Source organism: Callithrix jacchus, chromosome 3 (assembly GCF_049354715.1).
Source record: "Callithrix jacchus isolate 240 chromosome 3, calJac240_pri, whole genome shotgun sequence".
Taxonomy (NCBI): Eukaryota; Metazoa; Chordata; class Mammalia; order Primates; family Cebidae; genus Callithrix; species Callithrix jacchus.
The window spans coordinates 103,895,647-103,923,143 of NC_133504.1; the positions used below are offsets into that span (position 1 = coordinate 103,895,647).

At 35.3% G+C, this 27,497-nt stretch overlaps 1 protein-coding gene across 5 annotated transcripts in view; it reads right to left on the minus strand.

The window, feature by feature from the left end:
* The window catches only part of GRID2 (glutamate ionotropic receptor delta type subunit 2), a 1,554,413-nt gene that overhangs the window by 169,052 nt on the left and 1,357,864 nt on the right, over window positions 1-27,497 (minus strand). For all 5 annotated transcript variants that reach the window (XM_035294542.3, XM_035294543.3, XM_002745586.7 and 2 more), the window contains one exon: window positions 20,270-20,436. In XM_035294542.3, the coding sequence (XP_035150433.1) occupies window positions 20,270-20,436 (167 nt within the window). The remainder of the gene's footprint in view (window positions 1-20,269; window positions 20,437-27,497) is intronic.

Sequence of the window (27,497 nt, forward strand, 5' to 3'; positions counted from 1 at the left end):
CTTTCTCTCAGACAACTAATAATCAACACTGGAGCCAGAGCGAATTTTATAAAATGTAAGCTTTTTCGTTTTCTGTTCTTGTGTCAGTTTGCTGAGGATGATGTTCTCCAGATTCATCCATGTCCCTACAAATGACACAAACTCATCATTTCTGATTGCTGCATAGTATTCCATGGTGTATATGTGCCACATTTTTCCAAACCAGTCTATCATCAATGGGCATTTGGGTTGATTCCAAGTCTTTGCTATTGTAAACAGTGCTGCAATGAACATTGGTGTACATGTGTCCTTATAGTAGAACGACTTATAGCCTTTTGGATATATACCCAGTAATGGGATTGCTGGGATAGCCTGGGGAGAAATGCCAAATTTGGGTGAAGGGGAGAAAGAAAGCAAAACACACTGCCATGTGTGTACCTATGCAACTGTCTTGCATGTTCTGCACATGTACCCCCAAACCTAAAATGCAATAAAAAATTTAAAAAAAAAATGTAAGCTTTTTATGTTTAATCTCACTTAAAAACCTTTGGTGGAGTCCCCTCATGCTCAGGATTGAGTCTGGATGCTGGCCAGGCACCTCAAGCAGTTTTCAGTGAAGCCAAGAAATCCCCATGTCCTTTGTGCAACTTCCCAGGCTCATTTGCTGCCACTTCCCTGATTCATACTCCATTCGAAGTCGTGCCTCTTGCTCCAGTTCTTTCTTTTTAGCATTTACTGTCCTTCATCGACTGTATTAGCTCACTAGGGCTGCCATAACCAAGTACCATGGAGTGGCTGGCTTGAGCAAGAGACACAGTCATTGTTGCTTAATGACAGGGACGCGTTCTGAGCAATGTATAGCCTACTACATACCTAGGCTATATGACATAGCCTATTCTTCCTGGGTTGAAACCTGTACTGCATGTTACTGTACAGAATTACTGTGGGCAGTTGTAACACGATGATAGGTATTTGTGTGTCTAAACATAGAAAAGATACAATAAAAATGCAGTATTACAATCTTATGGAACCATTGTTTTATATGCAGTCTGTCATTGACTAAAACATTGTTATGTGGTATATGACTGTACTGATTTTCTCACAGTTCTGGAGGCTGAAGTTTGAGATCAAGGTGCTGGCAGGGTTGGTGTCTTCTGAGACATCTCTTTTAGTTTACAAATGGCTGTCTTCTCCTTGTGTCTTCACATGGTCTTCCCTCTGCGTATGTCTGTATGCTAATCTCTTCTTATAAAGGCACAAGTCATATTAGATAGGGCACGCCCCCATGACTTTTTTAAACCTTAATTACATTTTAAGACCCTGTCTCCATTTTGAGGTACTGGAAGTTAGGACTTCAAAAATTTAGCCCATAACAGTAATCAACGTCAATTGTTCTTTAATAATCTTTCCAGTTTCAATTCCACTAGGGAGCTCTCCTGTTACTTTTCACCTGAGGTCTACACTGGTTCCCTGTGGTCTCAGAACACCTATCAAACTAAACAGAAAATAGCTCATTCACTTGTTCAGCTTTGCATCTAGAGGGCAAGAGGTTGGAGGCTGGGGTTGTGTATAGTTCAAAGCTATAGCTCCACAGCCTACCACAGTGCCTGGCATTTAGTAGTTGGCTAACAAATGCTTGTTAAATGGGATGTAACACTGCTAGTTTGTAATATATTTCTCTATCTCTTTTCAAACCAGTTCACATTAACTTGAAACGTATTAAGCATAATGCATGGCTGAATCTACCAGTTTTAGTATATGTTTCTTTTAGGTTTGACTTCAATTTTCATTGCCTTTTAAAAGTTATTTTTCATATTAGGCCTGTAATGTGACTGCATCAGAATACGCATATAGGTGGGAATATTGAGGTGACACAAGGTCCCCATTAAATGCTCTGCCTAACAGCAGCTTTGTGGATTTCCAAAGTGTAAAGATGCAGAAGAAAGGGAAGCTTAAGGATTCAAAGATGTGCTTTACCAGGTGTTTCATTGTGAAGCCTATCTGCTGTGTACAGTATAAGCTCCACCAAGTGACCATATCTTTTTGGAACTCTTCCTGTGAAATCTGGCAGTCCTAAATTTTAAATACTATGTCATTGAAAGACCAACTCTCTTGTGCTGCCTGCAGAATTGGTCCTGGTCACAAGCTCATCTTTGGTGGAAAAGAAATAGAACAGTCTAACCTGTAGGAAACACATCAATTGGTCGTTCACTGTGAGGGATAAGATGGATTTTCAATGTTGGCAAAAGATATGAGAAACTCTGAAGGGAGTACAAATTGGCTCATTATTTAAATATTTCCTAAAGGGATTTCCCTACCATCTTTTGTGAGATGATGTAGAATCTATGTCTTAGAGGTAGCCAGTTTTCAGAGAGAAATGATTTTACAGAGGATGGTTACAATGGCTATTTGAGACCTCAACAGTCACCTTCATGTCTGAGTAAGACGAGTCTGATAATTTTCCATTCAGTAAGCTGCCTCTGGAAGCCGTTGTTTTCTGAGTGTGTTTTGCTTTTTGCAGTATGTATATATAGCTATTTCAAGGGACAGCTCCTTTTTATTACCCTTCTTATTTTAATCAGTGATGACAGGGAGAAGCTTTGCTTGAAGAATTTTTTTTAAGATTTTCTTTGAACAGGCTACTTTTCTCATTTATTTTTTACATTATTCTACATGCACTGAAGGTCAAAAGAGTTCTTAGATTTAAACTAGGACATAACATTCTACATAAAACATCCCAAATGACTTTTTTTTTAATGTAAGGAACCTAAAAAGCATTAGCTTAGAAACTCTTATGTTTCACACATCACTATACAAACACTGGATTGCTTTAAAAATGAATTAAAACAGAGGGTCTTGCACAGTGAGTTGGTTACACATTTTTTATCTTTGTACCCCTTTTCCCTGCCTGAACCTTTACACAGTAATTTTGAGTAGGGATATGCAATTCCAAGACTTCTAAATTTCAGGAAAAAAAATTGGAGGGACTAACAGAGGTTGCTCAATTTTTATTTTGTTGAGTTTCCTATTTTTTTTTAAATCTATGTTCTTTCATAAGTAAAAGAACATATAATTCCCCAAATATAAAAGGATATAATCTCAGAAAAAATGACAGTTCTTTTAATTGAGGTCATTGAGTTAACATCTAATGATTTTGTCCTTATTTTTTTTCCCCACTTTCCAATGAATTTGGGAACAGAAAGTAACCCTTTAGGGTTGCTTTCTGTCTCTGGAAACGCATTGGAAGTTGGCAATAAAAATCACTGGATTTCACCTTATGGGCAGGCTAGTTAAAGTGAAATAGGAAACTGAGTAGGTGTTAACCAGAGGAAGTGTGAGCTTAGGAATCAAGGCCCTCACAGAAGTAGGCACCCAGAGTGGCCTAGTGCCTTTGAATGGAGATGTGGGGACTGGGTGGGAGTAGTAGTGGTGGGAGAAGTCATATAGAAAGTCAGTTAAGGGAGGAACGTTGTAGAATCCTTTTTATCTATTCTGTTTTTCTTTTTTATCTTCACAGTGCCTGATTCAAAACTTACGTAGCTAGTCACTTTCTGAACATCATAATGTTTTGCACGTGGACTAGGATTTTAGAGTTACAAAGTTATGCGATAGAAAGAATTACACACGACTCAAAATAGGGAAATCTGGGATTTTCTGTAATCCTAACTCTGTCAGGCTATACCTGTATGACTCTGGCTCATTCATCTCTCCCCTTGGGGACTTCGTTTCCTCACAGTGACCTGGATAAAGATGGCTTTGAAACAGATGATAAACTATCGCTCTTAGTTTCGAGTTTATGGTTCTGTGATTTTAAGTTATCAAGAGACCTATAGACTTTATGGTGTGATGTGGGGAGAAAACACTAGGACTACAGCCTTGGGATTATAGCAGAAGACTTGTTTTCTTTCTTTAAGTGAAGAAAACTTTTCTTAGTAAGTTCTTCTTCACCCTCCATGAAAATCAAACAAGCTTTAATGATGATAAAAGGTGAAGTTTTTATTGTCAAAGAATTATTATGTTAATAAAAGAAAATAAATAAATGAAACTTTACTTTTCACAAGGAGAGTGGCCAAGTAGGATGTTGGCTTAGGTGAACTGGGAAAGACTGCTACCCAGTGCACTAGTTAACACCATTTTGTTGATTTCCTATAGGCAAAGCACTGTTTGAGACATTAGGCCAAGTTAGAGAAATGAGTCAATCATTTAGAAGAATTCTATCAAGGAAATAGAACAACAAGCACAGATGGATTTTTAGAATTGTTTGATATGGTCAAAATAGTTGTTATAAAAATGATTTTGGTTGTTGAAGATGATCTCATTGTTGATCATGTAGAATAAATGAAATAAATGGAAATGGGGACTATAAATTCAAAAAGAAATTTGAATATGTTGTATAATTTATGTTTATTTATTCAATACCTAAGTATTTATCCTTTGTGCTAAGCCTTTGTTTTACAATCTATAAGACAGGCACAATAATCATTCCCTCAGTGATGTTTTCCAAGAATTAAATAAAATAATATAGTAGAAATGCATGTGCTTGCATATGAAATCCAAAAATACTGAAAAAATAAGAGAATAAAGAAGCAAGAAAAAGATGCAAGGGAGAGAAAAAGTAAGGAAGTCAAAAACCATGTATTAAGAGAGTGGTTCTCAAAATGTGGACTAGCTCTAGATCAGTAGCACAGCATCACCTGGAACTTGTTAGAAATAATAATTATACATGCCTACTAAATCAGAACTTCTAGGGGTGGAGCCCAGAAATGTGTTTTAACAGACCCTTCAGGTGATCCCGATGCTTGGCTAAAAACAGAGAACCCTGTGTTAGAGTCAAGAACCATAGGATGAGCTGATGCAGTCTCTAGCAGCTGTTTATTAACTCATTTAAGAAATAGCCATTCAGCAATGGCTTTGTACGGAGATTGCTCACGGTCTTGAGGATGTACAGGTTTCATAGTTCACTGTCATTACTTATAAGACATGTTTCTAGTCACTTCTTTACTATAGCCTCTTCCTCTTTTTCCACTAATATCAGTCCCTGGGGCTTGGTTCCTTTTTCTCTGCAAATAGTTTCCCTTATTTTTCTCCTTTTTACTTTCTATTGATAAATCCAAAATCTATATTTCTCTCTTCCATCTCACCCAACTGCCTGTCTCATACATTCCACAGTTTTCTGACTTCTTGATGTCACTACAAATTTAACATCGCTAAGCCAACATTATACTTTTCCTTGCCACACAATCCCCCTTCTCATGCTCCTGTTTATAATTTTCCAATTGAGTTTATGCTATCATCACTCTTTCTATTTTCATGTAACTAGAGCAAACTGATTAAGGGCATGACATCTGATGTCAGGTTTATCTGGATTCTAAGTCAGCCATTTGTTAACCACAACTTTAGTTACTCTATGTGTCGGTTTCCTTGACTATAAAATAGAATGATAATAGTAGCTCTCCTGGGGTGTTATAAGGACTAAAGGAGTTAGTCCATGTAGAAACTTTAGAAGAGTAGCTGGCACTTAATAAATGTGCAATAACTGATAGCTATTTTATTATGGGTGTTAATTCTTTTTCATTTGTTCCTTATATTATCTGTGATCTATCAATTCTTCCTTTACTTGAGAGAATGTAATAGTATACCTTTCAACATTTCTTCCACCCCATCAGAGACACAGTCAAGGCCATTGGTGTATATTCTTGTGTAGATCTGCTCACTCCATGGGTAAACATGTGACCGAAGAAGATGAACTGATTTGGGTATACACATGACCTAAGATGCACTAATTAAGTTGAAGAGACAGAGTTTTATTTATTTCTGCTTGAGAGGAGACATTTCTCCTGAATGAGAACAAGAAACTATATTACCTCTGTTCCTGTTGTCAGCATACTTCTGTCACAAGGCAGGTCTGCCTGAGGACAGTCCTGTATTACTCACCACGGATGGATGAGCATAGAGGTGAAAAGAACTTTGGTTCTTGAGAACATTGTTCTGTTGAACCTCTGAACTGAGCAACCATGGAGCCCATTCTATCCTTAAATATGTTGCTATGTGATGGCTGGGCACAGTGGCTCATGCCTATAATCCTAGCACTTTGGGAGGCCGAGGTGGGTGGATCACGAGGTCAGGTCAGGTGTTCGAGACCAGCCTCGTCAACATAGTGAAACCTTGTCTCTATTAAAAATACAAAAAATTAGCCGGGTGTGGTGGTGGATGCCTATAATCCCAGCTACTCAGGAGGCTGAGGCAGGAGAATTGCTTGAACCTGGTAGGCGGAGGTTGCAGTGAGCCAAGAACATGCCACTGCACTCCAGCCCAGACGACAGTGCAAGGCTCCAATGTCAAAAAAAAAAATGTTGCTATGTGAGATAAATTTCTTAGAAACATTTGATTTTAGATTTCCTTTCTTACAGTCAAAAGCATATAACTAAGTCATTTGCCATTCATTCCTAAAATTTAGGAACTTGATAAAAAGGTGCCTTTTTCTACTTTGTTTCTCTTCCCACCCACTTCAGTGTCTATCTCAGATCATTTAAGCATCCCTTGATAATAACTACTAAAGTAATCTCTAACATCAACAAGCTCAAAATCCTTCACCTAACACATAAATCTTTCATAACCTAGTACCTTCTACCTTTCAAAGTGTAATTTTTGTCTTCTCCTGAACTTCACATTTATACATCTATTATAATATAACTTAATCTGTCTAATAAAAATCTCAAGCTTACTAAACCCAAAGCTGAGGTATTAATTTTTCTTGTTTGTTAACCTATTTGGGTTTATGCTTGACAAGCTCAATTAATGATACCACCATCCATTTATTTGTTCAGAAAATAAGCTTATCCTGATTTCTCTCTTTACCTCACCCATCACATCACATCCAAACAGTTTCCAGTCCTATCAGTTTCACAGCTATGACAGACTGAAGCTGCCACTTTTACATCTCAGTTATACCACCCTAGACTAAGCCATCATCCTCCCTCTCCTGGACTACTGCACCAGCTTCGTAACTTCTCTTACTGCATTCACTCTTGCTCACTACCTCTGATGCACTCGTTCCTTCTCACTATGTATCTTTCTCTATGTTAAGAGGCAGAGGTAATAAATGCTTCTTTAAAAATTTCCAATGGTTTGTCTTTGTTATTAGAAAAAAACTCTTAAGTCTTCACTATGTTTCGCAAGGTTCAATTGTATATTTGGGCTCAATTAACTCTTTAATTTCCTTTCATACCACTGTCTTGTTTGTTCCATCTCTTTGAGCCATGTTGGCCTCCAAGTCATTCCTTAAAAATTCCCAGCTTGTTCCCACTGCAGGGTTTTTACATCTGTGGTTACTTACGCATTGGATACTCTTCCTCCAAATTTTCCATTCAAGATTGTAATAAAATGTTCTTTCCTTTGGACAGTCTTCTGTGTCACACCCTACACTGATCTATCTTTATTCTCTGTCTCAGTTATTTTTCTTCAAGGCAAATTTTCCAATACGAAATTATCCCATTTATTTGTTTTCTTATTTATTGTTTTTGTCTTCCTCTGACTTTCTAGCAAAATGTAATCTCCAGGAAAGCAATAATCTTGTCAGCCTTGTTCACTATGTTATCTCTAGATAAACAAAAGAGTTTCAAGTACTATGTAATTGCTCAATAAGTATTTACTGATTGAATGAATAAACATGAATTCTAATCTCTTGTAAGCTGCTTGGCTTAGTAGTCATAGTGAGGATAGGATTGTCTTTCTTCCCCCTGAAACATTATTAACAAAAATTCATTAAACATCTACTTTATTATGAAAGGTAAAAAGGAAGTATAAGAGATTTTGTAATTCTTTGCAAGCTAAGAATTTAGAACATATTTGAAATGTCAAGTATGAACACAAAAAATGATTAATTAACAAAAATGTGACATCCATGGTACAGAGAAGATAAAATATGGAAATCTAATAAAGAGCTGAACTTACTAGAGAAGCCTTATGCTGTGGGTGGTCATGACCTGAAGTCTACAGAACGTATTAGATGTGAATAGTCTGGAGAGAAAAGAATGGCCGGTTTCCAGGAGACAGGCAACGTGATGTGCTAAGAGATTCAATTAGGTTTGTGACCATGGAATGGAAAGAATAGGAACGCAGAAAAAAGACATTTGAAAACAAGTTTTTGCCTCAACCTTTTTTCTCTTTATCACTATGCCCTTTCCAGGGGCTGTCTCTGGTTTTTACTGTTTTAATGGAGAGTACGCTCAAGTAAATAACCATCGCTCCAGCCTCTCCCTCAAATGAGACGTTGATTGCTACTTGCGGAGGTCTGTCCTGCAGACTTTCACTTAGTGGCGGATGAAGAAATACATTTACACACCAGAATACTATGAATTGAGTGGGTTAGGGAGATGTCAGCTGCTCCTAGAGGGCAATTGCAGCTAACTGACTTCTACTTTTTGTTCCTCTTCACATTTATTTAGCATAGATTTAATAACGGAGTTTCTACATCAACACCCTTTTGGATAATTATTAACATGGTTGAAAGAGTGCCTTTACGAATGATGAAAGGTTTTGGTTCTGGAGCTTAGAGTAAACACTATTAAAGGGTAATATTAATAATAAACACTATTAAAGTTCTTTGGACTTCTTAGAGGGCTATCTGGCACAAAGTTTACATAAGTAAACAGTAGAGACAAAGGAATGTGGGGTAAACAGGGAAGCTTTATTATCTTTAATCTTCACCTTATGACTTAATGCTCTAAGGTAGGAACTGGGGCTGCCTTCAGCCTGTTCCTTAAGTTAATAAAAACTTTTCGGCTTTCCAAAAGATTTGAGACTATAATCTTATAATCTTACAACTTTTCTCAGTATTTTCTTTAATATTTTGCTAACTACTTTGAGTGAATCTCAACACTCAAATTCCCACCTTACTTTGGCATATCTTTGTCATATTCCCTACATTTCTTTATATGGGTATATCATCCTCTAGTGCCCCAAGTTCAACATACCTAGACCAAAATTAGCGCTTTCACTCTCAAAAGTTTCCTCTTCTGGCGTCTCTTTTGTTAATGACTTCTCTATCTCCCAGCAAGTGAGGCCAAGGATTTCAAAATGATTTTGGCCCCACTTTCCCTTGATTTCTGTGTCCATTTAATGCCCAACACTAAGTTAACAATATCTTTTCCTCCTCTTTCCATTGCCTTCACTCCAGGTCAGGCCTTTGACTTCGTCTAGGTCGTTCATTCATGGATGTTTTTCACTCAGCTAATATTTATCAAACAGCTGTTATGTATTAGGCTTTCTTCCAGGTGCTTTGGAATACATCTCTGAATAAAACAGACAGAAATCTTTGCCTTCTTGGAGACGTTATAGATACAGCACAGCCTATTAACTGGTACTCTCTCATTTAGTCAATTCCTTTTATTTCAGTGCATAATTTTTTTTCAAACTGATCAAAAAGCACACTTCTGATTATGGCTAGGATTGACTCAATCCTTCAGTGATTCCCCTTGTCTTAAATTGAGTCAGGCTGGTCTGATATTTACAGCGTCTTAGTCCCAGGCTATTTTCTCATCGACCTTAATGAAAGATTTTGGTTCACTTTACTGAATACATTCTAGTTGAGAAGTAATTTGCTTGGCAATTTTCTGCAGTTGCTAAAAACATGCAGAAAAGAAGAAATCAATACTAGCAAAATTTGTGTTGATTAGCACAAAGAATATAAGAGGCTCCCTAGAAGGGCCATGATGGTTTTTACAGGAAGTACTACAGGGTCTTGGTTCATTAATGGAAAATATACAGAAAATTGAGAAAAATCATCGGAACAAAAATTTTACTATCAAAATAATTATTTTGGAGAAAGATTAAAAACTTCATCAGAGTAGAAATCTCACCACATTTTTTTAGTGTGCCAGCCCCTTTCTGTCACACCATGTCCCATTCTCATGGAACATTGGTAAAAACATCCTTAAGATGCAAGTTTCACATATGTTTTCTTAGGCCAGTAATTGACAAAATAAAAACATGTTGGATTTTGATCATTTTCATTAGTTACTAACATTTCAAAAATAAACAGCTTTATAAAATGACAGAAGCAGAATGGATTACTATGGAAAAACGTAAATGAACACATCGAGGTATATTTTTCTCTTTTTAAAATTGGTGTTAAAATAGAGAACTATGTTCATGAAGACAGAAATCATTAGTGCTTATGTTAGACTTACCTGCGCTATATGGAATCATGGCTCTTATTTCATATAAAAATTATAATATTTTTATCTTAGCCGTAATTCATGTCTAGAAGTAACAGATTCTGTTTTATATTAGTAAATATTTAACATATGAGTAGACAGTCGGACCAATTATGATGTTAGTTTATTTGAGCTGCTCAAAGAACTATGAAATGAGATAGATTAGAGGCAATTATGAATTCCACCGATTAAAATGTAATGATAAATTTAAACTTCCATAAAGGAATAATTAAAGATTTGATTAAGTAGTATCTTAAACTAACTTGTAGCAAAAGAAGATGAGAGGGAGGGAAAATATTTCAGTATCTTCTGATAGCTTTCAATTTTCAGTATATTTACTTTGGTCAGCTGATGCAAGACAGCTTCAATTTCAGATGAATCTGTCCAGCCCTGTAATAGAGGACCCTTTGGTATTGGCATACCATTTAAGTTTCTGAAAATGTTCTGCAGTTCATTTGAACTAACATGCCCATTAGCATTTTAATGTGAAGGAAGGCAGCCACGCCACAAGTCATGAAGACAATTTAGATGCTTATTATCCTTTTCCAGCATTAGCACATGTGGGAATATGAGCCAGGATAGTGTAGTCTTTGACAGCATGGGTTCAAAGCCTGGCTTTGTCACTTATTGGCTTTATGACCTTGGAACATTACAAATAGTTTCTGTGACTTAGTTTCCTCTTCTGTAAAAAAATTGTTTCTGTGTCTTAGGTTCCTCTTCATGATGGCCAACATGGCTGCCTTCCTTCATATTAAAATGCTGATAGGCATTTTAGTTTAAATGCAGTGCAGAATATTTTCAGAAATTTCAACAGTATGCTGATACCAAAGGGCCCTCCATTACAGGGAAGGACAGATTCATCTGAAATTGAAGCTGTCTCGCATCAGCTGACCAGAAGTAAAAATATTGAAAATTGAAGTTATGGGAAGATACTGAAATATTTTCCCTCCCTCTCATCTTCATTTGCTACAAGTTAGTTTAAGACTCTACTTAAAATAATGCTAATAATAATATTTCTCTTACAAACTTATTGTGAGAATTAAATGATTTAACATAGTTAGGGACTTTATAGTGATACTTAGCACCTGGTGAGTTTTCAGTGAATGTTGACTACTATTTTAGGCTACAGCATAGTTTCTTTATAAATTAGAGAACACTAAGCACTCTACTCATCTTTGTGCTACATTTTCTTGTGCCTGTGAAGCAATGACAATTTTTAAACAGATGTTCTAGTTATGTTTATGACCCTGTTGAATGTATTTCCTAATGAATATTTCTGCTCCTTTATGTAATATATTGACATGACTATGTTTGTGAAAACATATATTTTACTGGTAAATTTCAGGAATAGAAACGGATTTCTTAAAAACAAAAGGAACTGGCAGAAAGGGGCAGGGGATGGGACACTGGACTGGGAACCTGGACTAGCAGTCTCCAGGGCATGTTTTTAACCAAGGGTTATATTCTGGGCAGGTCACCCCACTTCCCTTCTTGGTTCCATATTTGAAATATTAGTTATCTAAATATATGCCAAAGGCTCACTCAGGGCTCAGAATCTATGATTGTTTCTTCTATAAACAAAATTATCATGTAAGCCCACTTGTTTATTCCCATGATGTCACTCTGCTTACAATATTTTAAGGGTCTATAAAAAAGTAGCTCATTCTTTGATTATCTTTGATGATATCAAATTTTCCTTTTAAAAGTAGACAGAATTTTTCAAACAGCAAAAAGTGTCTTGAGGCTATATTTGTTGAGTAGAATAAGTGTTTTGAATGTTAAAAATGTGATTTAACTATAACAGAATAAAAATGTTTTTGAGAAAGTCTTATAATTACCCTGGAGAGAGTGTGTGTATGTGTATGTGTGTGTGTGTGTGTGTGTGTGTGTGTGTGTGTATTTTCAAGTACAATGGAAATTTGTGGTTTTAAGTTCTGGAATATTTTGTTAAAAAGCCTTTAGTAACACCTAGTTTATATCAGTATAATAACTATCCTTTCGTAAACCAATGTTTTTTTGAAGAAACAATATTTACTGAGATCTAGAAACCGCATAAGTCTTATTTGTAAAAACACTGATCATACACACTGCTTTGAAAGGCGCCTTGGTCCAGTGTTGTGGGATTGTCATCCAGCTGAAATATTGCCTTGCACCCTGAGCTAGTCACTTATCTTCCCTGTACCTCAGGACTTATCTCAGAAAAGTCTAATAAAGATGCTTGTTCATAAAGGGTACTGTTGTATCTTGAATATAGTGTTCCCTGAATGCTGTATGACTTAGTACAAGGAGAATGAAAATTTGTATCACTTAAAAATCTACCCCATGGGGTTGCAGTTTGATGGTTAGGTTTATGTGTAGTAGTGAGAATGCGGTATTAAGAGTAAAGGTTCATAATTGTTAAAAATTTGGCCGAAACTTGGCAAGATTAATAAAACTAATCTCAAATTGTACAGATCTCATAAATATTTTTGAAATATTCACATACTGGAAATATCACTAACTATACTTACTCTCTCATATATTTAGACTAAACTCTAAAATAAATGTAAATTATTTAGATTCTCCACTAGAAGTAGCAGTCAGTGTGCTTGGTAAAACTCCTAGGATATTTATCATAAAAATAGCTCCACAAGGATTCAGGAAACAGAAAAAGAATGATAGACAAATAAGCTTGCCGATTTTTCTTTTTTATTGAAGTTCTTTTAAATTAAAAATTCTAAATTTAAAACAGATGTTTTAAAGCGGGGGTGGGTTGCTCTGAAATAGAAATCGCATATTCCTTTGCATAGATTCCAGAGGCTAGTCCTTATTTAAATAGATGTGTGTTATATGAGAAAAGAAAATTTGTTTTTCACATCTTATAGGATAAAATGTTATTCTTTTAACACAAAAATATATGTATAAATATATGACAGATATAATATTATAGCATCCTACTCCTGTCTCCGTTTGAGAGTGAACCTTCAATGTCCTCTTTCTTGCTTCTGTTTTGAGACTCTTCAAATGTTTTCCTTTCTTAATTATCTGCCTATCATAATTATCTTATTTTCTTGATCTGGAACAGAAAATGTGGATACAATGAAACCAGCTGATGTTGGCAACACACACACACACACACACACACACACACACACAGAATCAAATAAAACATATATATATATATACAGTTTTAAAATGTCTGATGTACAGTGAGAGAGAACAATAATAGTAAGGATATGTGACTGTGATGTGAGCAACAACAGAACAGAAATCCATAGGCTGAATGGTTCTTAGACATAATTATTTATTTACTGGGTAGTAAATGATTATAATTAAATAATTGCTGCCTTTCTAAAAATGATGAAATAGAGCTGATACAAACTTGTAATAGATGATCAAGAAGGAGAAGTAGGAGAGCTGGAAGAAGCAGGAGAAAAGAGGGGGCTGTTTGTGGCCACTTAAATCTGCACAGCCTTTCTCATTCAGGTTTCTGGATTTTATGCACTTCTCTGATTTTTCACCAAGTTCTGCCTACTCCTTCTCCAAACTTATTTTTTTTAAAAAATCATTTTTTCCTAATTCTTTTGTAGTATGCTTCCTGCTTCCCAGCTGGAATTCTGCAGCAGCCTTGCAAATGGCCTCCTCCAATGAAAAGCTAACCTAACACCTCAGACTCCTCAAACGCTCCTCTGTACAGATGTTCCTCTCTTCTCAGAGCCCCACAAAACTGGTAGAGGATGCTGAGGAAGGACACAAGCTCAAACCCGAGTCCTAGATCTGTCTGTCATTAGCTGTGTGAATTTGTAAGATACTAAGTATGAGCCTCAGTTTCCTCAAATTTATGAAATGCAATGCACAGAGGTGTGACAAGCAGTGTATGAAACATACCAAGTGTTTAGTATAGTAGATGCTTAATAAGTAGCAGCTGTTGATACTCTATCACATTCCATTTTAGTTTCTCTACCTAAATCCCTCGACTGATATCATCTCCAATCAAATTGTTCCTTTGTATCATCCTTTCAATACACGATGACTGTTTTCATTTATGTGAATTTCTCATGTGTTCCTATTTTACCTACACCTGTTCATTCTCATATCCAAATTTGATTTATTCTTGAATTCTCCCAGCTCAAGTCCAGTAAATTTTTTTATTCTACCCTTCACTGATTTCCTTTTCCTTAAAATTTTCTGCAAGTATTGTCTTTAATATATAGTTTAATGTATACTTACATATTGCTTAATGTTTACAAATATGTCTTGATAACTTCACTTCTGCTCTCAGAGCTTGGGGCTAGTTTATATTTTGAACCTTTAAAGGGAAGCCAGTTCACTGTTTAACTTCTGGCTTTAAGTACCTTTTTGAGAGACTATTTTAACCAGCTGAATAGAGCTTAAGCCATCAATCCTGGAGCCACTAAGTGAGCAATCAATGGGGGCAGCTTTTTTCACCTTTCTGAAAAGTCAACAGAATGCTTGGAAAGCACCTTACTCCAGTTGGGGAATTAAAAGATTAGGGCTCTATGCTTTCAAGTTAAAGGAATGTTTTTTACTTTCCTTGTGGGAATGAAAGCATAACAATTCTTACAGCAGGGAGTTGGAAAGAAGGGTAGGCAGGTGCTGTGTTTGTTTTCTTTTTCTTCTTAGCTTTTTTATTGATTGGATGAAAAATTATAGAAACCAAGAGAGAAAAAAATAATTTGATAAAAAGGAAGACTTTAGAAAATATCAAGCAAACAAAAAACACAGATGTTTATCGGGCTGTAAGTCAATGGGCTGATCTTCAGCCAAAAAGTTAAGTAGATTTTTAATTTATGTATCAAATAATTATTGAATGCTTAGTGCACATTAACAAGAAAGTAGGCCCTAGAGATGTATAGGGCCTTACTTGAATTCAAGGAGCGCAGGAGCTTACCAATAGGACATAGCACCCAAGAGGTAAAGTGTAAGAAATATTAAGATAGAGGGAGGTTAAAGTTCTAATATTCTCTTTTTGAATCCAAGTAAAAATAAAAAGAAAAGGACTAAATATTCTAACAATTAACATTGCAGTGGAGTAAAAATTACTACAACTACATAGTTTAAAAATAATCAAATAAATGAATAAAAGTAGCTATTTATGGACTGATAATGAAAGTATTGGTGAAGTATCAAGGATTGTGATTAATTCTACTCTTTGCGTGTCTGTGTGTGAGCACACTTGCACATGTAGGGGGTAGAGAGAGATAGAGAGAGAGAATCTTTAAGTGTTTATTTGAAACACACTTGCTAAAAGTGTCTGTCATTTTGTGAAAAGCAGTATAGCAGAGTGGTTAAGAGATCCAACTTTTGGAGCCAGGCTCTCTGGGTTTGAATCTCAGCTCTAATAATCAACAGCTTTGTGAACTTGCACAAGTTACTTTACTTCATGATGTCCCAGTTTCTGTCTTCATAAGATTAGGATAGCAACAGTACTTGCCTCACAAGTTATGTGTAGGAGCTCAGAGTCCAGCACACAGTAAGGACAATAAAAGAATATAAGCCTGATATTCTTATATACTTTTAGAAGAAATATAAGGGAAGATAGAATGTATGGTGACCAGAAAACTGGATATGAAATCAGAAATTTTAAGATTTTTCCACTTTTACTGTTTTTTTTTTTTTTGTGATTCGAAGCAACTTATTTGTACCTGTGGACTACTTTCATCCCTGTCAAAAGGGGGATAGCTACTGTTAATTCCATTTCTAAAAATTCTCAAATTCTGTGATAAGTTTGAACAGTTGTTTATATATGTGCCAGTATCAGGAATCCAGGAAGAATTATTCTCCATGCAACCTGGAACATGTAATTGTTTTTGTGACTTTGGGTAGTTCTAGAACCCAAGTTTAGGGATTAGAAGCCAATCAGCAAAATGTGACTTCTTTAAGGATGAACTATAAAATTAAACAAATGCGTTACTTTTCCTGATATCCACTAAAATTTGAGAATAAAAAAGACTAACTTCTGCTGCCAAGTTATCTAGTTTTTGTGCAGAAAGGACACAAAAGTAAGCAAAACTCTTCTAGCAATTTCTACAGATAAATTGTAGCATTTACTGGTTCCTTGAAGTCATTCCTATGTGTGTTTGCTTACATACAATTGTACAAGTGAGTGTATCACTATACCCCATGTTCCCTGAGCTGAATCCAGTGCTTGCCCAGGTGCAGACCCATCCACTCAGTGTATGTACTTGTAGCATAGCAGTCATGCATTAATAAGCAATGCTATAATGAGCAAATGTGCAATACCTTATATGATTGTTCCAAAGTGCCAATGTAATAAGTAAACATATAAGATATTTGGCAGGCAGTAGATAATAAATGTAGTTACTGTATCACTATATAGTTTTTATTCTATATATTAACATTTATTACATATTAAAGTATCATATTTTAGAAGTTGTGTTACAGAAATATAGTTCCCTGAAGAGTAATATTGAATTATTAAAAAATCTCCAGTATACTGTCATTTTCATTGAAAATAATCACAATAGTAATAAGTGATTTAGGTTAATCAATGTCTCTGGATGCTGATACATCAAACATATTAAACAGAAGTACTAAACTGGTTAAATTTGATGATCTTTATAATTTTTAAAATCAGTTAACGAAAAGGGAAGATCTCCTTTTTCTTATAGCTATAAAAAATAGAACACATGCAAATATTTTCTGAATTTAGCAAGAGGTTTTGGGTGATAAATTAATGTGGCACATGTGTATAAAGAGATGAACTGGCACACTGATGCCAGGTCCTGCTTCTTTCCTGGCTCGCCCTTTATCCATATGTCCAGAGAATCAGGATGCAGGGGGTTATTACCAAGAAACTCCACAGAAAGGAACAATTTAAACTTCCAACATCTATACTGCATAGCAAACAAAGGAAAAATAACACTCAATGCTTAACATTACTTTTTAGCAGTTCACTTCACTAGAGTACATTTTTTGAGAATTAAAATCTCTGTTAGGTAAAGCACCACAGGACTAATAAGAAATGGAACAGTTGGTGTGATTTATTAAAATTTTTTTAGTTACTATTATGTTCATGCATTTTTTTTACAGGCACATATACACCATGGAATACTATGCAGCCATAAAAATGATGAGTTAGTGTCCTTTGTAGGGACTTGGATGAATTTGGAAACCGTCATTCTCAGCAAACTGACACAAGAACAGAAAACCAAACACCTCATGTTCTCACTCATAGACAGATGTTGAACAATGAGAACACATGGGCAAAGGGAGGGGAACATCACGCACTGTGGTAGGTTGTGGGGTGAGAGGCTAGAAGAAGGACAACAAGGAGGTGGGGAGGCTGGGGAGGGAAAACACTGGGAGAAATGCCTGATGTAGGGCGACAGGGGAATGGAGACTGCAACCCACCGTGTCATGTGCGTACCTGCGGGATGTACACATATACCCCAGAGCTTAAAGTACAATTTAAAAAATGTCCAGAAAATCAAGTCTGAAAACCAAGAACATCTTTAGTAATGAAACAGCCAATTAGCCATAACTAATAAATAATCAATAATCCTTTTCTCAACTGTCTGATTAATGTTAAAGATTCATTAAATGTTTCTGCTGGTCTTTCACCATGAAACTCTGGATCCCCTTTGATCCTGTTATGCTTTTTGATCCACACAGCTAAATTAAAAGCAGTGGTGTATTTCTTCCCTTAAAGGGTCTCTTCTATTTGTTCCTTCTTATTCCCCTTGCCCAATTCTAGACCAGGCCTTCATTATCTCATGCCTGCAGGTTTGATCTCGTCTTTGGCAATTAGATTCCATTCTTCACATTAAAACTAGATTAGCCTTCCCTTAATGATCTTTCATCATTTTACTTCTGGGCTTCAGGATGGACAATAGGCTTTTGTAAGCTACTTGTGGCCTAAAGTATAAATTACAAACTTCAAATTTTATTTCATATTATCTTAATGTTCTCATTGTTTTTCAATACATTCTGCTTTCTTTTACTTCTATTATGTAGCATTTTTTATTTATTCCAGAATTATCTATTTTTTCCTTCCAGTCTAACTATTCTTTACTAATCTATCTATGTCAAGTTCCAGGCTAACCCTCTCTGGTGAGCTTTCACTCATTTTCCTTTGTTTAACTATTCTGTATGCTGTTCAATTATTTCAATACCTTCACTACACAATTTAAAATGATATAAATAAACAATACTGATATTATATACATATACGCCAGCACACATTTATAGAAATGTCTGCATTGTCCTTTGTTTCTCATGCATGGGTCTTTTATCTCCAACTAGATGCCAAGTGCTTTACAGACATATTCCCTGTGGTATAATTGATTTTTGTAGTTTGTTCCTCTTAGCATTTGCTCATCAATAAATGTATTTTGATTGCTTAGTATTTTGCTTCCCAGTTAATGCATATGTATTTCACTTTCAGCTCACTACAACCTCCACCTCCCAGGCTCAAGTGATTCTCATGCCTCAACTTCCCAAGTAGCTGGGATTATAGGCATGCACCACCACACCTGGATGATTTTTGTATTTTCAGTAGAGATGGGGTTTTGCCTTGTTGGCCAGGCTGGTCTCAAACTCCTGGCCTCAAGTGATCCACCTGCCTCGAACTACCAAAGTGCTTGGATTATAGGCATGAACCACTGCATCCAGCCTACTCATAATTCTTTACTCCCTCCTTCTGATGTGGAGCACATTTATCTACTCTGTTGATTTTGGTCTTGGCCATAAGGCTTGCTTTGGTTTATGGTCTGTGGGCAGATGGAACATATGCCACATCCAAGCAAAGAAGCACAGGAGCCACTGCAGGTTTCTGCCAGCCTCTTTTGCAACTGCTCTTTGGAATGAGAACAGCATGTCCCGGCTAGGGCCGCTTCTTCAGCCTGGGCCTTGGAATGAGAAGCTTGCATAGAGCAGGCCTGCAGCTGACCCACAGCTTGCAGCAGAACACAGCCAAATTACAGCCTTGTTTCATGAATGAGAAGTAACTTTTCTAAATCACTTATACTTTGGAGTAGTTTGCTACACCGAAAAGCTGACTAATACAGGACCTTAGAATTAATCTGACTTCATTTTGCGTGTCATGGGAGAGATTTAGATTTTTATAGTTAGCTAATGGAGGAGTTAGGACATAAATTGTGAACAACTGATTTTTAGTTCTTTAAAAAGAACATACACACAAAATGCCTTGGCTTTTTTGTTATCCTAAAATTTGGAGAAATATAACTCAGTTTGAAATTTAGAGCCTTCAGACTCTCTGAAATTGCCCTCTTGGACTGTCATTAGCTTCTAGAAAATGGGTAAAAGAAAATCTAGAAAATGAACAAAATGTACTTTCAGTATAAAATGTAATATACTTCTAGGTGGAAGATATTAATCTGTTTTAGATCCAAGCTTGTTTGGTAGAAGATAGAAGGAAATGCAGTAATGTTTGTGCATTCTTTTCAGGCTCACGTCTTTCATATGCTTTGTTACTCTAAAACACACATTTAAATATCTTCCATTGTAAACCATCCCTTTATGATAGTACATTCTTATCTGAAAATGGATATCATGTCTTAATAAGCTATCTCCTTGATTTCCATGACAAAATCTCATGTATACTTTGATGCTAAGTGGGAAACTCCAAAATCTTAACCATTTACTTTGCAAAATTCATGTGGAAGCATCCCTATCATTATGCACTTCAGTCCATCAGAACTTATCTTGGTCCTGAAGTTTATGTTAGGCTTTTGAATTCTTAGAATGAATTCGTTTTCTTAACTCTATGACATTTGTTACTAAAAGTTCAGACTAGGCTGCTACTTTAATTCCTATAGAAATTACTAACACATCTGCTTTCTTTTCCATATCAAATTTTTGAGAGTAAAATCAGTCTATGTAGCATTATTTTCCCCGTTACTTATGGGAAAAATAATACTTCATGGTTTAGATAATGAGGGTCTCATTGAACAACCACTTACAACTACCTTTTTGTTGTTGTTTATTGTGCATCTCCTAACAAAGGAAACAAAATGTAATACACCAGATTGGGTATAATATTCTTTGTTCAATTTCCTCGCTCCCCTTATTTGGTCTTACACGAATCTTACCTTTGTGAAAAAACATCTCGGTAAGGACTGCCATGTTGTAATGCAATTCCATATCCCCGATCAGCAACAGTATTTCCAATGGTGTAAAAGGAACAATCTGGGTCATTGATAGCCACATATTCCAATACGGCTGCATCCCATACAAAAGCATAGTTTCCATATTTTACCTGTAAAAATATGAAGAGCAAAAGAAGAAATAGGGTTTAAAAATGGAATTTTAATTTACATAGACAGGATGAAAAACATTGCAGTGATGTGTATTTAATTGTGCTACAAATAATAGAACACATTATCGTCCTTCAGTATCTGTGGGGGTATTGATCTCAGAACCCCTGTGGATACCAAAATCCAGGGATGCTCAAGTCCTTATATAAAATGGCATAGTATTTGCATATAATCTCTACACATCCTCTAATATACTTAAATCATATCTGGATTACTTTTGATACCTAATACAATATACATGTGATATAAAGTTGTACTGTATTGTTTTTAATTTGTATTTTTGTTGTATTATTATTTTCTATTGTATTTTAAAAATATTTTCAGTTGATGGCTGGTTGAATCTGCACATGCAGAACCTGTGGATATGGAGGGCTGAGTATATTTTTAAGTAAACTTTCATTCTGAATGAGAATTTGTACTTTGGTTAATTTACAGCTCTATCCTGAAAACATGGAAAAGGTGGAATGTTTACTATGCTTTTAGGCCATATTACTTATAGTGAAATGACCCTTGAGTGGAAAATGTCATTTGGACTGAGAGAACAAAAAATGCATGAAAGGAAGGCATGTCTTTGAGCTTCTACCAGTTCAGTGATTCTGGTGAATGGGACTGTCCCTTTTGGGAACATTGAAAGCTATGGCTTTGGAGTTATTCCAAGGGCTACTGATGCCTTGGGGTACTACGTTTCTAAGCCAGGTGGGTTTCTGCACTCATTCAATATGGGTATCATCCCTATTCTAAATGAAAGCTGCAACTACAACTCACATTGAAGAAAAATGACCACTATTGTCCTGCTGATGAGCTTTATCTCCTGTCCTACATCCTTCTAAATTAATCTATTGTCATGTGTGGCCTATGGGCATCTTGCAGATGAACTTAGAAGAAAACTCCCTAGTGGACTTTGCAATGAGGAAAATAAAATAATTTCACAACCTCCTCTGTCATCATTTAAAGTACGTAACTTTACTCAAGGTCACTTATGATGTCTTTAGTGATTTATTTTTCCCTCAGTAATTACTTTTATACTAAGTCACAAATTTACCCAAGAAAACCCTGACCCAGTATCATAAACATCTCAATAAAGTATATTTTCAGCTTTATTACATATCAAAATGGACTTAGCAAATTCATAAAATAAATAGAATTAATAGTTAAAACCCAAGATTAGTTTGTTTATATTAAAAGAATAACATTGTTAAGCAAGGAAAAGCAACACTAGTTCAGTAGTAGAAGTATTGTTGGGAAGAAAATATATCTTACAAATGAGGTTTTATAAAATTTTAAAATGATCTTTCAGTAGACACAAAAAAGATAATTGGCAAAATTAAAAAGTTATCTACCTATTATCTATCTATTGATAAGCCAGAAAGAAAAAAATATCTGTAATGAGATACAGAATACTTCAAATAACAGCAAACCTATTACAAGCTGAAACTCTAGTGGCATTACCATTAAAGTAAAGAAAATGATGCTTACTATTAACCAAAATTAACATTATTGTAACAACTTTATCCTATGCAATAAAAATGGAAACAAACGTATGATTTGAATCTATTAGGAAAAAATAATCATCCAGTAGAGACAAAATTATCATTATTTGATAACATATTTAAGAAGCCCACCAGATTCAACTGAAAAAGTATTTTAAAAATTCAGATTTCAAAAAATAGATTATAAATGGATATAAATAAAAAATATGATTTACTTTTCTATTAATATATTAATGAGATAAGTAATTTGAGTAAAAATATAGATGTACACTAAATGTAAATGTAGAGAGATAAATTTTACAGTAAATTAGTAGGATCTATACAAAGAACACCGTTAACACCTGACTGAAGATGACTTGAACACGCTTCTGGATAGACATAACATGTTCCTAAGAGTGCAGATGCATAATTATAAAAGACATTTAAATTGTCTCAGATTATCCAATACAAAATGCAATTCTAAATAAAATGCCTAAAGGTTATTTTAGAACTTATTAAGATCTTTGCAAATTTAATTAGAAGAAAACAGATAAGAATAGTAAATAAATTTTGAAAATAAAAAAATAATAATTATTGTATACTTAGAATACCAAGTAATGAAACATGTTATAAAGCTTAAAAATAAAACAGCACAAAATGTATTTAAGAATTGAAAATCAGTGTAACAGAATAAAGTTTACTGTTTTTAAAAGTAACCCAGAGCTTAAAGTATAATAATAAAAAAGAATTCTCTGCCATCATAAAACTTTACCTCTCTTAAAAAAGAATACTTTATTAGTAAGTCTATAAATCGAATCAGTGTGGCAAATATGAAATATTCAAAAAATGTGACTAAGACAGGTGATTATTGCCAAAAATGTCAATATTAGAGAACTGTGTCACACCACACAAAATAAATTCCTGTAGTGTAATAAATTAAATATAATTTAAAAAATTGAAGTTTTAAGAAAAGCGAAACTAGAACACGTGAGACTTTTTTGGTACTAAAAAAGGAATGGAATATCTAAACATAAAAGTAAAGGAAGCAAATATAAAATAAATATTTGATACATTTAATTGTTGCCTTTTTAATATATGTGCTTAGATCCCAGCAACATTAGATACTCAATAAAAAGTTTTGTATGAAACAATGAACAGCCTAAAACCTTCAGTTCAGTTAACTGTGCTCAGTGGATACTTATTGTTTTTCCTTGAGGTGAACCCCAACCAAACCATGAGGTATTGAAACAGGTAACAGTTCTTTCCCTAAATAAAGCATTTCGTGCAAGTATTACTCATGGAATGTCTGCGGTACCCTAGAACCTAGTAATTAGGTACTATCAGTGTTTCTCACAATGTGATACTAAAATCACCACCATCAGAATTACTAGGGGATTTTTGTGTTAGAAATGTAGATTCTAGATCCAAACCCAAGCTTGCTGCATGATGATGTTTGGTATCTAAGGCCTGAGAGTATGCATTTTAAGAATCCTGACAGCTTATGTACACCACTTCTTTTATTACTAATGATGCTGGTGGCAGAAAATGAGTAATATCATCAGGAACAATTTTAGATCCGTGGGGCTTGATATAATTATAAAACTAAGGGATGCTTGGAGTGTTGGTGTGGGAGAAGGAAAACGCTTGGTTAGGTTTCCTCTACATTGATATCTCACCCACAGAGTTATCCCATAGTTTCCTTCCTTGCTCTGATCCTTTACAACCAACTTGCAGATCTGCTTTTAACTCCCCAGGTTTAACTTTACAGTGATTGGGAGTAGCAGTGACCTTGATGCTTCCTCTAACAACCTCCTTTGATTTTTTGTGATTATCTTCTGTTTTAAACAGTTAGTCTGGCTTCCTGGATCCCCTAGCAGCTTCTTTACAAACCTCAAGGGACCACCCCAGTAGGGGACATACTGCTTTACTGTTAGAAAAGTTTATCAAGCATTGTTTTCAGTGCTTTGTGAACTGTAGAGCTCTACTTAAATGTGTAGTAACATTATCTTTGCCATTATACATGTTTTTTTTTTGCAGTTCCAATGTTCCAAAGCATTATGAATAGATTTTTTTATAAAGGGAATCATTAAAACAGTGTGATTATAGCCTGTAGCAATGGCAATGAAATGTTGCATAGTAACCGAAATTATTTCAGCTTTTAAAAATGTCCCTGGCCTTTTTCATCAATTAAAACATATAATCACTGTCTTTTGAATGATTTTTAACCATCAAATTAAAACTCTATGAAATACTCATCAACGAAGTCTAAGTCACTTTTCAACAGAATAATAATTGAGGGACTGGCCTAAAAAGTTTTCAATCCATCTGACTAGGTAATGTAACTTTCTTAAAATTTTTCAACTAGCCCTGTTCTTGAGGTCATGTTGAGATAGGCAACTGAATTACAAGCTATTGATTGATTTACTAATGGATTCCACACCAGCAGAGTCCTTCATACTAGGTTAAACAGAAGAAAGCAAAAGTGAATCTGGGAGCTTCATGTCAGCATATTCAAGGTCTTATTAAGAGGAAGGAAAACGATCCAAAGTGACATCTACCTCTAGTATTATCAATCTCCAGACCCTAAAGTAGAGATGCTAGGATGCTATGATTATTGATTGTCATTGGTAATTATTGAGGCTCAGCACATGTGTCCTCAGTGCCTGAGATACCAATAGCCTGTGACAAATATATCACTTCCCAGATAACACTAGTTTTGTTTCCATTTCTATTTCAATCGCAGTTGTTCTTTAAATTCAGTTTTACTAACAATCATTATGCATTAAGTCTAAAATCCTGAAGGTTAAGTCTATAAGGAATACAAAGGTAAGACTTGGGCCCCGTCATCAAGCTGCTTACAACTCAGTAGTGGAGATAAGTCAAGCACTAAATTGTTGTAACATGAATCATATTATGGTAAGGATCATAAAAAGAACTTTTGTTTACAGTGGTTTAAAGAAAAGGAAAATTAATTTTTATTGGAAGGAATCAGGTCAAGTCTCAAATATTCTGGTAACTGAAATAGCTGTATAAGAAAGCCTCATATATTTAAGTTCCTTATCAATAATACCTAACCAGTTAAAAGCATAGATATGCTTTTGAGACCGTTTCTCATTTATTCACACAATTCTGCAAGTTTTTGTAATTTTCCATTTGTCAGGTGAAGAATTGTAAACATTCAATGTTATTTTCTCAAATATTTGCATTTCTTGTCAAGTAAAGTGATGGATGGGAAAGTGTATTTTCAGAACCTGCACCTGTGTTCTGCAACATGTTAGGGATTATGGCACATTTCTATTTGTTTATAGATTACTTTTGTCCTGTATGCTCCTGTTCTGACATCGCCATCATAAGCTGATGCTGAAAGCACTTTGTTTTTTAATTCATTAGGTAGCAACCTCCTGTACTAACTACAGAAGCCCATGCCACAAACAAGCAAACTTATGACTACCTGTTATCCAACCAACCTTGATTTGAAGTGGGAGGACAATATTGTTTCTCACAAGAATCTTTAATTTAGCAAATTTTTAAAAAGCTCACTCCAAAATCTATAGCTTCAGAGAGATGGAAATGATGATGTTTTCTTATTAAAATACATTCAGTGGGGATAATTATGGAAAAATGACATTTAAACCAAAAGGGTTAGATAGGAACTTCCTTTGCTAAAGAAAGAATATCCTCCCTCTGTCCTCCCTTTCTTTCTTATGATAATAGATAACATTTACCAAGCATTTTTCAACTGCTACACATGCCTTTTACACACACATTTATTTGTTCTTTACAACACTGTGAGACAGCTGACATGATATCTAATTCACAGGTTAGGTAATTGTAACTTGCTCTCAGTAATACCAATGATTTGTGGTACGTTTGGAATGTGAGATCAAGGCTATATTCTTATGCTCTTCGCACTACATTAAATATACGTTTCTGGGAGATTTTCCATAGGAATGCAAAAGCATGTGAGATAGAGTAGCCGTTTCCTGTATGGCATAGCCTATGGAGTTTGAGAAAAAACAGTTATGTAAGAAAACATAATGCTATGTAGTATATAGCAAGGGCTACAGAAAGAATGCAATTTCCTTAGTTCTGTATGGTTAGGATATTAAGATAAAATAATTGGGCTTTTAAGAAAAAGGTTGCTTACTTGTGGAAATTATTGGAAAAAATGAATATTTGGTTTATATGACTCTGGACCCCCGAGGCCTGTTGATTTTGTAACCATTGCTCTCTAAGCATTTCTGATTCTTAGGAATGAAACAAAGCAGAACTTTTGAATATTAAAATAAAGGTTGAAGAATGAAAATCTATTATTTTTGTTCATCAAATAAGAATGAAAAGGCCTGAGAATGATGTGAGAGAAATAAATTCTAACCTTGCCCACTAAGCTGCACAATTCTTTACTATTTTAACTAACAGTCAGTAGAGGATAATATGATTGTGAATCACAGGCACAAAGAGTTATGATTAACCCACAATCGATTTACAGTGGTCCTTATAATTCATTTCCCACATAAGTCCTAAAGATGGGATGGCTTTCATATTTATAACACACGGTTCTAGGTGGTAGCCTCTCACACTTTGGGCAAATTAATAATTTAGCAGTATTCATCAATTCTTCTGAATTTATACACACAATAAATCATGATCAAACTCATACTTAAGTACTTCAGACTGACTTTAAAATAGATACAGTTTTGTTTATTGCTGCCTTAATTGTTGGCCTACCCTGTTTTATCTGCTATTTTGTTGAAATTTTAATTTGTGCTCTCACATAGTCATCACAGGGCACAAACTTTCATAAAGAAATATGAATGTATTTAAAATAAGCGAACATCAATTTTTTTAACCTAGAAAAGAAGTGGTATGCCCACCTCTAAATCTTATCTCTTGCCTGCTCTTTTTGAGATTGTCAGAAATACTAAATATGTTTTTAAAAGTTTTTGAAACACAAAACCGAATGCAGCTTCTTTCTCCTCCATGGACAACTTTTTCTTGAAACAAACGACTGCTGGGTTCTGGAAGACAGAAAGCCAGAAAGGTTGGGGCTCTAGGTAAGTGAATGTGGAAAAAGAACTGGTTGATTCTCCCCTTCAGGCTGGGTGTGTCTGCGAAAACAAGTGCAACCTGCAGGGAAGCCAACAAAGAAGCTAAGTTTGAGGAAAGCTTGGTTCACAGAGATCTGTGGCTCCCAAGACCTCCTGACTTCCTTCCTTAGATATTTGTTCCCATGAATATACATGTTCTATTGCCTTGAAATTGGCCAGGAAGGAGTTGAAAGGATGGACAGAGACCTCCCTCTCCTGGAGTCCTGCAGCTTGGGACAGACCAGAAGACTGGAGAAGCCATAGCTGCTTCTGTGTGTCTCAGGAGGGGAATGGAGTCACCTTGTTTGTTCTGGCCCATAGAGAGAGAGGATATTTTACCTTCTACAATTCTTAATACTGCTGGTCCCTAGGCTACTTCAACAACCAGTCCTGAATCCTCATAAGCTGACAAAGAAAAAGAACAATTAATATAGCAAGTTCCACAGT